This window comes from Phaseolus vulgaris, chromosome 2, assembly GCF_051622355.1.
Source record: "Phaseolus vulgaris cultivar YP4 chromosome 2, ASM5162235v1, whole genome shotgun sequence".
NCBI lineage: Eukaryota > Viridiplantae > Streptophyta > Magnoliopsida > Fabales > Fabaceae > Phaseolus > Phaseolus vulgaris.
The window spans coordinates 5,122,369-5,137,224 of NC_143499.1; the positions used below are offsets into that span (position 1 = coordinate 5,122,369).

Below are 14,856 nucleotides of genomic sequence, written 5' to 3' on the forward strand. Positions count from 1 at the left end.
TCCAAGCTGACTTCAACTTAATTTTGTGGTAATAGGTAATCTTCTTGATATCTAGAAGATAAGATAAGTTGTAACATTTCTATCCTTTTTTAGGTGTACATAATTGAATCTTTAATTTCTTCGCTCTGGCTCTTGATTGAGAAACACTGGCTCTTTATTGAGAAACATGAAATCATGCAATCTATTCAAGATTTGGTAAGAAGAGGGTAGCCATTTGAGTGAGAATGAACAAGTCCATAGAAACATAGAAGCAAAAAGCCAAGCAACTGAGAGTTGGTCTTTGCTTATACTCGAGATATTCTTGATTGATGATATCAAGAAGAGTATAGTCATGGTTTCCAAGAATTTGAATAGTTGTAGCCGCACTTGTTGTTGCCTTATTAGAAAGTTGTGCCCAGTGAATTTAAACAGATATGCGTGTTGAAGACATGTGAAAGAGAAGAGGAAACAACAGAAGAATTCTCATGATTATGGGTAGAAGAAAAAATGGTGGAAGCTCCTTATCATTATTCTTCTTCTCCTCCACTACCACCTCCTCCTCCCCTCAACCTCAGGCCAATCAGGCTCTTCATACGACATGAACCTATTCTTCCTCTACATCTCCACACTCCTATACACCCTCTTCTTCACAAAATCCCCCAACCTCCTCATAGTATCATTATCCTCCCTTCTCGCCTTCCTCCTCACCAGCGGCCTTGACTTCCAGTTCGACCCTGCTATAACATCATACTCATCCACCCAACAAAAATCTCCATCACAGTACAAAACCCTACCAATATCCATAAAACGCAGTGACCTGTGCATAGGGACTATTCAAGTTCCCCACTACAGGAGCCTGTCGAACTGCATCAACTCCGAGCTCTAATTTACGCGCGAAATTAATCTCGTTAGCCTGGATTTTATCCAAAACATCGGAATAACTTTATATAAGCCCTTGTCTGATATAAAATGAAATAAACCTTAATTGTGTAAACACACATGGCAACAGTTAAAAATAGCAAATACGTGACCAATTACATCATTCACTAACGAACGAACTTAACTCAAAACTACGAAATTAAAGTTTTTTCTTTAAAATATTTTTTCTTATTTTACTAGAAACAAAATGTACACTAATGACTCTTTACAGGCTGTTTGAATTGAACAAGCATGGAAAAGAACTTCGACGCCCCTTTTGGCATAATATTTCAAAGTGCATTGAACAGGGATAAGCAGTAAAGTAAATGAAAAACAAATACTCTGTTAGGTGTACTGTTGCATCAAAGTTTTGTTCCCCAAATCCGTCTATGATCCCTTTTTGGCATGATCCCTTATATTGGTAGCAATTGAAGAGAAACTCACATGCAACAGCGTTGGATATGGAGCATCACAAATGACAAACCTTGGCTAGAATTATAGATATGATAAACTCGTGACTAAATAAACGTATTGAATAAAAACTACTTAAAGAAAAATATAAGAAACAAAACAAAAACAGGGTTTCTGAGAACAAGTAAAGCTGGGAAAGGGTTATAAAGTGATATACAAGCCACGTTATGTTGCTTCCTTGGTTGCGAATGTAGGGTAGAAGATCCCTGTCAGTAAGGCGGTGGAGGGTATATTCCTGAATAAAAATCCAGTTTGCAGTCAGGAGGGAGAAAAACATGACAAGAAGAAAAAATGGTGGCAGAAAGAGCATAGCATCAGTAACTAAGCAGTGGACATGAATTAGGAGAAGAAAAATAGTTAGTTACCAGGAGGATAACCTGCAGGCGGTGGATACGAAGGTGGTGGATAAGCTGAAGCAGGCGGATAGGAGGAGGGAGGAGGATATGTGGAGGGTGGATAGGTAGATGATGGAGGGTATGAGGGCTGTGGATAGGGAGATGAATGTGAGGGATATGGTGAGTAAGGTGCAGGAGGTGGTGGGTATGAGGCTGTGGATGCCACCGGTGGGTATGATCCATTTGTATGGTAAGGATTTGGATAGGAATGTGGTGGATATGAGGAAGTAGAAGGAGGTGGGTAGGAAGTAGCAGAAGGATTAGAATAAGAAGGGTAAGGAGGAGTTGGTGTTGACCCATAGGGAGGTGCAGAAGGAGCATGGCTTGACCCTGATTTCTGCTGCAATAATCCCATATTCATCACTCTAGTCTACACACATCAATAACCTAATAATTCTAGAAAAGCAATGAAAACGCAGTGACATACATACCCTTTGATTCGCAATTACGTAATGCAGTATGACTTTCACTTCACCAGAATATCTGCAAAAGGAAATGTGAAAAATGGAAAATAAGAAGACGTACAGAATGGGGTGTTGGTGGTGTTACCTGCCAGATTTGGTCTGAAGGGGCCAAGCAGAGTCGTCGAAGCCTTGAGAGAGAACCTTGTGGAGCTGAATCCTGAAGAAGGAAGAAAAGAGGAATGAGAGGAATGAGAGGAGAGAGAAGAGGAAGGGAGAGAGCATTTACAGACTTTCCGCTTCCGATGAAATCGTCGAAGGTGAGAGTGTTGCTGTTCCAAACAACAACGTTGATCTCCCGAAGGCCTTCGATGAGGGGAAAGACGAACTTTTCCTGGAAGACGGGGTTTTTGCCGCCGTCTGTGCAGGTTCTGGTGCGGAACTTGGTGCTGCCATACTCAACACAAACGTAGGGATCTTGCCTTGAAATCCATTCTGTGTCCTTCAGCTTGGAGCACGACACAACTGCCATTTTCAATTCTCAAAAACACTTTTTTCACTTCGCAGACCGAAATTAATTCAACGGAATCGATTTGATGGAAGGGATTTGCTTACCCGTAACCTCAAGAGGCTGCCCCTGGATGCCCGAAATCGACATGAGGAAGATGAAGTTGCAATTGCAATTCCAAACACAATCGTTGAATTCAACGCCTCCTTCAGAAACCCCTTTCCACTGTCATATTGATTATTCGTTACAGCATCACATACAAAGTCTTCGTCTTCGTCTTTGGCTTCTCCACGTTTGTTAGGACAAGTCTCTTAAATATTTCAAAACATTATTTTCTTAATATTTTTTAATTGTTATGCTATATTTTAATAATTTCTATATCCACTTAAAATATCATTTAAGATAAACAGTAGAATGCATCGAATAATATGAAAAATATAATAATTAAAAATAAAAAACTATTAGAACGATTGATAAGCCAATAAAAATTAAAAAAAGGAAACTAAAATTACAAATATTTCAAAATACATATATAAAACATTGTTTTATTTATATCGGTTTGTTATTTAGTAGATAATTTTATCAAACATTTTTAATTTAATAGCTAATCTAACCAATCTCCGTTACCAACTTTCGATTATTTGAAAGAGCTTCAGCTTTTCTAAAGAAGAAAAACTGATTTTTTTATAAATTAAAATTAATTTAAGTATAAGTCTAAAATAACAGAAAAATAACAAAACAATTCGTACAAATTACCTTTGATGTATGAAAAAATTAATAATTTCAATTTTTTTATTACTCTTATATGTTGTTATAAGAACTTATAAAGAAGTTCCTGAAATAAATCCTAAACTACTTTTTCAGCTTTTATTTAATTTTTGAACTTTGGGCTAACTTTTTCAATTAATGTTGCCATAGCTTTTGAGGTTTAACTTTTAAAAAAAAGAAGGGAGAGAATGGAAAGAAAAAGGAACATTTTTTCCGTTTTGTTACTTTCTATTTATTAATGTTGTACTATAAAAAATGGTAGGTTATAAAAAGTTGTCGAAATATCAAATTCTCCTCGTAGTTTAGATGGTCTCGTACCGGTACTAGGCGAGGCTGGGACCCACCTGGCTGCCCGATGCCTAGTCAACCTGACCGAGAGATCGAGAGGCCAAGACCTTTGGAGATTTGGCCGACAGACCGAGAGGTCGAGACCTTTGGAGACTTGACTGAGCAACCGAGAGGTCGAGACCTTTGGAAACTTGGCCGACAGACCGAGAGGCCAAGACCTTTGGAGACTTGGCCGAGAGACCAAGACCTTAGAAGACTTAACTGAGACAGCCGAAGACCACAGGTATTTGGCCGATGGCCGACCCTCACCATGAGAATTGGGCCGATGGCCGAACCCCATTACAATTAACGCTCAAACCGAGATCAGTGAAGCTAATCCATCATCAAGAATTAGGTAATGCAACCCTAAGCGGTATCCACCTCGATAAACGGACCCAACAAGGTAGGCCCATTAGAATAATATAAATAGCACGCATTCCAAGGAGTAAGGTATGTCATTTATTACTGTTCACCTACCTGAGAGCTGACCACCCGCTTTACTGACTTGAGCGTCGGAGTGCCTTCGCAGGTACCCCCACCATCCGGTGATTCGCCTGACGACCGAGCGCCGAGTACCGAAGGATAAGGAAGGGGACGAGAAGAATCATAGTTCATCATCCAGTCACCTACCCGACCGAAGGAAGGAGAAGAAGACTTCAATAGTTCTCTAGGTCCCATCTCCCTAGCAGGAACAATTGGCGCCCGACGAGAGGCCGACCCCCTCCCCGAGAGACTGAGATGGGCGACGAGTCGTGCCTAATCAGGTCCACCCGGACGACCCTGACGGCCGACCCGAACCGCCGACATCCCTTTACAAACAACATCATCGAAGTCCCACTTCCTGAGAAGTGGAAGGGTTTCAACCGAGACTGATACGACGGGTCGACCGACCCGGACGAGCATATGGACGCCTACACCACCCATATGAGTCTGTACACCTCGGACGATGCCGTCTTGTGTCGAGTGTTCTCCACATCCTTGAAGGGTGCAGCCCTTAGTTGGTTCACCAAGCTCTCACCCAACTCCATCGATAGCTTTGCCACGCTCGTCGCAAAGTTTGAAACTCAGTTCGCGACCAGCCGGCCACACCACCTGACCTTCATCGCCCTGGTAGGCATCCGCCAGGAAAAAGGAGAGTCACTGAGAACCTTCGTGGATAGGTTCAGCAAGGTGGCAATGAGCATCCGGAATCTGAGCCCGGACGTTGCCATGCACCACATGCTGACGGCCCTTCTTCGCCGACAACCTGTGCATGCAGCCGGCCGACAGCTTGGACGAGCTGAGGAAGAGAGCTGCCAAATACATGCAGCTGGAAGAGCTACGAGAATTCCGTAACCAGGCCCGTGTCGAGGCCGGTGGGGAGAAAAACAAGGAAGAAAAGGACCGCCAGGGGCGGCCGAGTCAAAGGAACGACCGACGCCGGGACAACCGAGACCGACCGATCCGGTTCTCAAGATACACACCCCTGACGATCGAGAGGGGGAGGATTTAGGACGAGGCCCTCAATGTCGAATTAATCCCTCCCCCAAGGAAGGTGGCCAGCCCAAATAATGCCGATCGGAGGAAGCAGTGTCGGTACCACCAAAACACCGGACACTCAACTGACGAGTGTCAGGCCCTTAAGGATAAGATCGAGGAACTTATCCAGGCTGGGCATCTCCGTCGCTTCGTCAGGAATGGCCGAGACCCACCCGGCCGGGCGGATCCACCCAGGCGGACGAGGTCTCCTCAACGCGGCCGAAATGACCGAGATAACAGAGGCGACCGACAACCCGTCAGGGCCGACCCCCCTCGAAGAGACGATCCCCCCAGGGAGGCCGATAGGAGGGGTAACCGAGAGGTTATCAACACTATAGTCGGCGGCTTCGCCGGGGAAGGAAGCACAAACAACGCCCGGAAGAAACACCTCCGGGCGGTACATCAGGTGAACGCGGTGGCATTCCGGCCGAGGATGCCACCCATCACCTTCACGGACGAGGACTTCAAGGGCGTAGACTACCGCCAGCAAGACGACCCGATGGTGATAGCGGTCGACATAGACCGATTCACCATACGGAAGACCCTCGTGGACCAAGGAAGTTCGGTAGATATCCTTTACTGGAAAACTTTAAAGGCCATGAGGATGACCGAGGCTGAGATGATGTCATACGACGACCACGTGGTAGGATTCTCGGGCGAAAGGGTGGGTACCAAGGGGTATATCGATTTGTACACCACCTTCGGAGAGGGGAAGAACACCAGGACCATCAAAATCCGATATCTGGTCATTGACGCCAACACCTCCTACAACATCCTCCTCGGCCGACCATCCATCAACCGGCTGATGGCCATAGTATCAACCCCTCACCTCGCAATGAAGTTCCCTTCAAGAACAGGGGACATTCTCACGGTCCATGTAGACCAAAAAGAAGCACGAGAGTGCTACGCCGAGAGCCTTCGGGTGGAACCTTTAAGGGCCGACGCCTCTCCCATCACAGTGAGGAAGTCCTCCCGAAAAGACCGCTCCCCCAGGAAGGACAGACCACCGACCGAGGGAGATCAGGCCAACCGTGGCGTTGGTGGACCTCGATCCCCGGACGACCGAGGATAGACTGTAGGCAAGAGAAGAGCTGAAGAGAGTCCCCCTCCTCGACGAAGAACACAGCACGGTTGTAGGAACAGCCTTTGCAGCGGCCGAGGCCGAGATCATGCACGCCGCGCTGAAAAAGAATGTCGACATGTTCGCATGGACGCCGACCGACATGCCGGGGGTAAGCCCGGATGTCATCACCCATCGATTGTCAATATTCAAGGAAGCCCGCCCGATCTCCCAAAAGAATAGGGACTTGGGCAACGAAAAGCGACTCGCGGCGAAGGAGGAGGCCGGCAAGCTCCTGTCGGCCGGATTCATAAGAGAGGTCCGATACACGACATGGCTGGCCAACGTCGTCATGGTCACCAAGCCGAACGGTAATTGGAGGATGTGCGTTGACTACAGAAACATCAACAGCGTATGTCCAAAAGACACCTACCCCCTCCCGAACATTGACAGACTGGTGGAGGGGGCGGCCGGCCACAAAATTATGAGCTTCCTGGATGCTTACTCCGGCTATAACCAGATAAGCATGCACCCGAGGGACAAGCAGAAAACGGCCTTCATGACGGCCGATGTCAACTACTACTACGAGGTCATGCCGTTCGGTCTCAAGAACGTAGGGACGACCTACCAACGCCTCATGGACAAAGTCTTTAAAGACCTCATCGGTCGGGCGGTAGAGGTGTACGTGGACGACATAATCGTGAAGTCCGACTCATTCGATCAACACCTGAAAGACCTGGATGAGGTCTTCAAGGCCTTAAGGGGAGTCAACATGAAGCTCAACCCCGAAAAATGTACCTTCGGGGTCGAGGGAGGGAAGTTCCTAGGCTTCATGCTCACCCACCGGGGGATAGAGGCCAACCCCGACAAGTGTCAAGCAATACTCAACATGAGAAGCCCGAACAGCGTAAAGGAGGTACAACAGCTCCTAGGGCGGCTGACCGCCCTCTCCCGGTTCGTCCCCTGCCTGGCCGAGAGGACGAGGCCGATCGTCCAGCTCCTCCGGAAGGGCAAAAAGTTCGCATGGGACGACCAATGCGAGGAAATCTTCAAGCAATTCAAGGAGTTCCTCACATCCCCGGCCCTCATCCAGAAGCCGAGGCCTGACCACCCAATCCTAGTGTACCTGGCAGTCTCGGAAGAGGCAGTCAGCGCTGCCCTGGTACAAGAAACGGAGGGCGAGGAGCGACCCGTATACTTCGTCAGCCGAACCCTCCACTCGGCCGAGACCCGATACCAGATGATTGAGAAGGTGGCTCTCGCACTGGTCCTCACGGCAAGATGGATGCGCCCCTACTTCCAAAATCACTTCATAACTGTAAGAACCGACTACCCTATTTTTAAAATTTTGTCTAAGCCAGACCTTGCAGGGAGGATGATAGGATGGTCAGTCGAACTCTCCGAATTTGACATACGCTATGAACCGAGGGGCGCCACCAACTTTCAGTGCCTGGCCGACTTCTCAGCCGAGTTGACACCATTACCCACCCTCTCGGGCGGGTGGACGCTCTATGTGGACGGCTCCTCAAACAAAACAGCTTGTGGAGCAGGAGTCGTCTTGGAGGGGCCGGGCGACCTTTTTTTGGAACAAGTCCTCTAGTTCGGATTCCGGGCGACCAACAACCAGGCCGAGTACGAGGCCTTGCTGGCCAGGCTGAACCTAGCCTACGACATGGTGATGGTTGGCCAAGTCAACGGAGATTTCGAGGTTAAAGAGCCTTTGCTGCAGCGGTACTATCATGCGGCCAAAAACAGTATCGCCCGCTTCAGCAAAGCACCCTTGCAACACATACCGAGGGAGGACAATAAAAGGGCCGACATCCTGTCCAAGCTCTCGGTCACAAAAAAGAAAAGCCATCAGAGGTCAGTCATACAAATATGGCTGAGACACCCAAGTGTGACGGAGGCCGAGGCCGAGTGCCTGGCTATAGAAGAGGAAGAGGCCGAGGCCGAGAACTGGATGACACCCGTAATTCAGTACCTAACGGACGACACATTCAAGGCCGGCCAAGAAAAGGCGATGAAGCAACAATGCGCCCGATACACCATGATCAACGAAGATCTATACTGGAGAGGGTACTCGACCCCCCTGCTAAAATGCATCACAAACACACGGGCCGAATACATTCTGGCCGAGATCCATGAGGGGGTCTGTGGAAACCACGCCAGGGCGAGGACGATGGCCGCCAAGGTTCTAAGGGCCGGCTACTACTGACCGACCATACAGGGCGACTGTGCCGAGTACGTAAAGAAATGCGCCAAGTGCCAAGAGTTCGGCCCCCTCCACCACACCAGGGCGGAAGAACTGCACAACATCATCTCCCCATGGCCGTTTGCCATATGGGGGATGGACATTATCGGTCCGTTCTCCCCAGGGAAAGGGCAAACCAAGTTCCTCCTGGTGGGAGTCGACTACTTCACAAAATGGATCGAGGCCGAACCCCTCGCCTCCATCTCGGCGAAGAATGTGCAGAACTTCGTATGGAGGAGCATGGTCTGCCGATTCGGCATCCCGCACACGATAATAACTGATAATGGCTGACAGTTCATTGACCGAGGCCTACAGTCCTTCTATGACGACCTGGGCATCAAGTCCATCACAGCCTCGGTGGAACACCCGCAAATCAATGAACAGGCCGAGGCCGCCAACAAAGTCATACTCAACGAGCTCAAAAAGCGGTTGGGCAAAGCAAAGGGCCGATGGACCGATGAACTGATCGAGGTACTTTGGGAGTACAGGTGCACCCCAAACTACCACGCAGGAGACACCCTATAGCCTGACATACGGGACAGAGGCCATGATCCCAGTTGAGGTGGCCGAGCCTACCATGCGACGGCAAATGTTCGATCTCACCCTAAACGAGGAAAGTCTAGCGGTCAACCTCGACCTGATAAGTGAGCTCCATGACAAAAGCAAGATTTGGGAGGCCGCCTGCAAAGCCCGGGCGACCAGACGGTACAACACCAAAGTCCGACCGAGAGGTTTCCAGAAAGTGCGATATTGTCTGGAGAATGCGCAGTGACGCAAGAAAAAATGAAGGGAAGTTCTCATCCAACTGGGAGGGACCGTTCCGAGTCCGGGAAGTCGCACAAGGAGGAGCTTATCATCTAGAATGGCTTTCAGGGAAAATTGTACCGAGGACGTGGAATGCCATGCACCTCAAGTTCTATTACAGCTAAAAATTAATAAAATCGTGCACTCTTTCCTCACCCAACCAGGGAGGTTTTAACGAGGCGTTCTTATCAAAATATTGGAAATATTTTGCCACCACCTGTTGAAAATATTCCACCGAACAAGCGCCGACCGACTGCCCACTTGCTCAATTAACATCGCAAGTGTCGGCCGACTGCTCGTCAAACTTGCTCGATCAACATCGCAAGTATTGGCCGACCGCCCACTTGCTCGATTAACATCGCAAGTGCTGGCCGCCCGCTCGCCAAACTTGCTCGATCAACATCGCAAGTATTGGCCGACCGCCATATTTTACTTGCTCGAATTTAACATTCGCAATTGATGGCGGATCGCCCATATTTTACTTGCTCGAATTTAACATTCGCAATTGATGGCGGATCGCCCATATTTTACTTGCTCGAATTTAACATTCGCAATTGATGGCCGATCGCCCATATTTTACTTGCTCGAAATTAACATTCGCAATTGATGGCCGATCACCCATATTTTACTTGCTCGAATTTAACATTCGCAATTGATGGACGATCACCCATATTTTACTTGCTCGAATTTAACATTCGCAATTGATGGCCGATCGCCCATATTTTACTTGCTCGAATTTAACATTCGCAATTGATGGTCGTTCGCCCATATTTTACTTGCTCGCATTTAACATTCGTAATTAATGGCCGATCGCCCATATTTTACTTGCTCAAATTTAACGCTCGCAATTAATGGTCGATCGCCCATGTCTTACTAACTCATATTTTAAACATTCGCAGTCACGACCGACCGCCCGAGTCAATGGGAGACCGATTGGTTAACTTGTCAATTTTCATGCCAAAATTGATAAAGGAAAAGTTGGACGATATATTGATAAACAAGAAGCATCGGGTGATACATCAAAACACAGAATAAGAAGGTCACGCCCCGGCCTCGGAGGATGCTAAAAAAAAAGGAAAAGGCCACAACCCGGCCAAAGATGAACCTAATCCTGGATGTTAACGCACTCACCCTCCTCAGCCTCGACCTCCTTACCCCGAACCTCGGCCTCCCCCTTCTCGGTCCCGACCGATTCAGTTTCCTGAGCAGTTAAGGCGACCACTTCAGCACTTGGCATTAATCGACCTTGGTAGACCTCACAGTCAAGGTCAAACTCACCAGTGGCCGGCGGCCCGCCATATAGCACATGCGCTTGACGCACGGCTCGTTCAAAACATTGCTTCAGCAGCTCCTCAGCCTCCTCATAATTCTCATCCAACTCGGCCTCGACCTTGTCTTTAGCCGCTTGAAGGGCGGTCATCTCAGCAACCGAGGCGGCTAGTTTCTCACCCCTCTCCTCGGCCACTTTTTTCAATTGGGCGATCTCAGTGGCCGCCCTCCTCCGCTCAGCCTCCAGCTGGCGCTTCACTTCAACGACCTCAGATTGCGCCAATTCCCGCTCGGCCGCTTCCTTAGCAATCTTGGCTGAGAGGTCAGCATTGGCGGCCATAGATTGCTTCAAAGACTGGGTGGCCTCCAAGAGCTGATGCTCCAGCTGCGACACGACCTCCTCATGTCGGTCTCGCCCCTGGAGACCGTGCTGCATGAGAACAACCGAGCGGCACATGAGCTCGAGGCCGCTCCTCAGGAGGTCCATGGGGGGGACGTCTCGAAGCGTCTCCCGAGACTCGTCAGGAAGCGCCACACGCACCCTTCGCGTAAATTGATGGCCACGCCCCATAAGATCGAAAGGAGTGGGCGTGGATCTCGCCACGGCGTCGGAAGAACCCGAGCGGGAGCGGGGTGAAGGCTACACCACCTCGACCACTTCTCGACGAGGAGGAGGAGGCGTCGGCATCGAGCCGGGCGATCGGGTGGTCGTAGCAATGTTGCTACCCTCCCTCGACCGTTTCTTGGACTTTTGGGAAGGGCCGGCCCTATCTTTGGACTTGGCCGCCACATCGTCGGTCGGAGGCATCACCTCCAAGCTGTGACGGCCCTTACGCTCGGCCGCTTTTTGCCGATGTTTGTCGAGGACACTAACGGCATTTGGACGCTCGTTCACCATGGTTTCTGCGAGAAAAAATAAAACACAAGTTAAAAAACAAAGTAATGACGGACGACCCACCAACCGACTAAACACGATAAAAAAAAAAAACCCCATACCCCGAACGGCCGCCCAATGCCCAGGCTTAGCGTAAGCCCCGATCAGCGTCCGACATGGAAGCCTCCTCGGGAGGGCGTCAAAGAGCGAGAGAATCTCCAGCTCATCGGCACCCTCTGTCGGCCTCGGCCATTCTTTGAACCCGCAAGGCTTGCGAGTCCAGTAGAGAGGGAACCTCGATCCACCGGACTTGTCGAAAAAAATGGTCGTCGCCTCTGGCCGAATGATCACTTTTACAAAGCGCTCCTTAAACCTCTTATATGAACCGACAAAGAGGCCGAACAACACATTACCCGTCCGCCCAACCAACGAATGCCACGAGGCCTTCTTAGCAGGGTGAGAGGCATAATAACAGAGAAAGCAAGAGGGAGAAGGGTGAAGGCGCATTACGTCGCACAACAGGCGGAAGGCCTAAAGGGACACCCAGGTGTTCGGATGAACCTGGGTGGGCGCCACGTTGAGCGCCCGAAGGACGCCCATCGTGAACGTATCAAAGGGCAAGGACACGTGGAGGTCGGAAAAGAAACAAGTATACATATTAGAAGAAAGGGGGACCGTCGCCCGGTCGCCCTATGCACACTCTCTCGGTTGGCCCACAAGGCACAACGTCGACGCAACCGTCAGAAGAAGAAGAAGAAGAAGAAGAAGAAGAAGAAGAAGAAGAAGAAGAAGAAGAAGAAGAAGAAGAAGAAGAAGAAGAAGAAGAAATCGGAAGGGGGAAATCGGATGACCAATAAGACACATGGGATGGGCGGAAGAAGAGGATGTAGGCCGAGACCGGCTCGACATGATGAGGGCGAGAGATCACTCGGCTACCAGTTCGCTCACTCCAATAGAAAATACAAGAGTGTGACACTGGTGGACCCCTATATATAGGGCCCATGGGCCTCAGAATGCGAAACATCAAACCAATCTCAACCGTTGGATCTTGTAGATCTAACGGTCCATAAACTCCCCCGCCCAAAAAACCCCTCATCAATGCACGTCACGTCGCGCCGTTTGAGGTCATGTCACGCCGCCTAGTCAAGTCATACCTCGAGAAATGAAACGTCCGCACGTCCAAGGGAGGCCGACCAACTCCCATCATTAAAGACTCATCGGACATAACTTACGCATCTGCCCTTGAGCCTGGGGGGCAAGTGTACCGGTACTAGGCGAGGCTGGGACCCACCTGGCTGCCCGATGCCTAGTCAACCTGACCGAGAGACCGAGAGGCCAAGACCTTTGGAGACTTGGCCGACAGACCGAGAGGTCGAGACCTTTGGAGACTTGGCCGAGCGATCGAGAGGTCGAGACCTTTGGAAACTTGGCCGAGAGACCGAGAGGCCAAGACCTTTGGAGACTTGGCCGAGAGACCAAGACCTTAGAAGACTTAACTGAGACAGCCGAAGACCATAGGTATTTGGCCGATGGCCGACCCTCACCATGAGAATTGGGCCGATGGCCGAACCCCATTACAATTAACGCTCAAACCGAGATCAGTGAAGCTAATCCATCATCAAGAATTAGATAATGCAACCCTAAGCGGTATCCACCTCGATAAACGGGCCCAACAAGGTAGGCCCATTAGAATAATATAAATAGCACGCATTCCAAGGAGTAAGGTATGTCATTTATTACTGTTCACCTACCCGAGAGCTGACCACCCGCTTTACTGACTTGAGCGTCGGAGTGCCTTCGCAGGTACCCCCACCATCCGGTGATTCGCCCGACGACCGAGCGCCGAGTACCGAAGGATAAGGAAGGGGACGAGAAGAATCACAGTTCATCATCCAATCACCTACCCGACCGAAGGAAGGAGAAGAAGACTTCAATAGTTCTCTAGGTCTCATCTCCCTAGCAGGAACAGGTCTTAAAGATGGTCTCAGAATCACAATTTTCAAGTTGAGTATCTTCTTCATATCTTATTCTCATAATAATTTATAAATTTTAGTTAATTATCTATCTCTAAATCTTAACTAATTATTAAAGTATATATTTTCATTTATCTATTCCCACAATGAGTATCATTGTTTTAGATAAAAATTTAAATAACATCAAATCAGAACATTCAAACTAAATGTAAGAAATGTATTTTATAATTTTTAAAATAATAATTAATATTATTTAATATTTAAAGTTTGTAATGTTGGAGATCACATTGACTAGAGATGATGACATTTCATTGTATATAAGTGGGTGCAAACCTCAATCAGTTTTATGGGTAGACTTAAGCTTAAAGTATACTTAGTAATATGGTATCAAAGTCATTTCGATCCTACAAGTTATCACTCCCGACGTGAGGATGTGTTGGAAATTCTACATCGACTAGAGATTTTCAATTAGTTAAGATTTTAATTGTAAATATGTATTTTTTTCTAATTTTAATTAAGATTTTAAATAATTTGATTGAATATATTTATTAATGATTAATAAGTGTTGAAATAAACTTTTAGAGAATTTACTAAACCCCATTCTTAACTTATGGTAAACCCGAGAAATGGGATATTTGATGACGAATTTGGACCCACTTTCTGAATCTATTTTTGACGTCAATATAGTATCTTGAAGTCTTTCTATTAGAAACCCAAGGTTTTATTTCCTTATCTTTTTCCGCTTCGGATATGCATCACTTTGCAGAAATTGTCATTTTAAGGGCATTTGTAGGAAGACGAATAATATTTGTAATAACTTGGTCAATAATATTAGTATATGGTCAACGATGCATTACTTGTTCCATTTTTTGTTTTGAGTCCTTAAATAACTGTCAGAAAAATTGTACTAAATAGTTGTCAGACTTAATTGTACTAAATAATTGTCAGACATAATTGTATTATTCTGGATTTGTGAGATTTTTTAAAAGTTGAAGTGTCGGGTAAAGTTACGTTGTCCTCTGCTCGACTCGTTTTACAACCAATGGATGTTCTTTTAAGTGTTGGATCTTTTGTTAAAGAACGCTTTTATGACAATCATTGTGTGTGAATCCCTATCAAACTTATAGGGTCATTAACAATTATGTTATCAGAGTTGTGAGGTTAAACAACAACTAAGGGTTTAATAGAGTCAAAATTTGTATTCTCATACTCCAAATCTTTAATTTCAGAGTTTGTTTCTATTATCCAAAATTTATTTTGGATGTAAAAGAAAATCCCCCAGAAAGATTTTAAACCCATCACATATATAACTCCCAGAATGGTTAAAACATCATTTCCAA

The 14,856-nt window shown here is 47.4% G+C and overlaps 3 protein-coding genes across 6 annotated transcripts; 2 read left to right on the forward strand and 1 right to left on the reverse strand.

Annotated features, from left to right (window-relative positions):
- Positions 1 to 1,063: 1,063 nt before the first annotated feature.
- LOC137810456 (Calcium-dependent lipid-binding (CaLB domain) family protein) lies at positions 1,064 to 3,174 on the reverse strand. Of its 4 annotated transcripts, none has more exons than XM_068611713.2 (6): positions 2,780 to 3,174; positions 2,458 to 2,689; positions 2,313 to 2,384; positions 2,195 to 2,246; positions 1,734 to 2,103; positions 1,064 to 1,603 (listed from the first exon to the last, which is right to left on the reverse strand). In XM_068611713.2, the coding sequence occupies exons 1-6, from the start codon at positions 2,820 to 2,822 to the stop codon at positions 1,578 to 1,580; spliced, it is 795 nt and encodes a 264-aa protein (XP_068467814.1). In that variant the 5' UTR covers positions 2,823 to 3,174; the 3' UTR covers positions 1,064 to 1,577. The 4 variants fall into 4 exon arrangements, with proteins under 4 accessions (XP_068467814.1, XP_068467817.1, XP_068467815.1 ...); XM_068611716.2 differs by having other exon boundaries at positions 1,746 to 2,100; positions 2,780 to 3,013; XM_068611714.2 differs by having other exon boundaries at positions 1,734 to 2,100; positions 2,780 to 3,013.
- A 1,496-nt stretch (positions 3,175 to 4,670) lies between these two features.
- Positions 4,671 to 5,102, forward strand: LOC137809880 (uncharacterized). The gene has a single exon (XM_068610941.1). The coding sequence runs from the start codon at positions 4,671 to 4,673 to the stop codon at positions 5,100 to 5,102; it is 432 nt and encodes a 143-aa protein (XP_068467042.1).
- A 682-nt stretch (positions 5,103 to 5,784) lies between these two features.
- Positions 5,785 to 6,357, forward strand: LOC137809881 (uncharacterized). Its single transcript, XM_068610942.1, has one exon. It carries the CDS (start codon positions 5,785 to 5,787, stop codon positions 6,355 to 6,357), a length of 573 nt encoding a protein of 190 aa, XP_068467043.1.
- Positions 6,358 to 14,856: the final 8,499 nt, after the last annotated feature.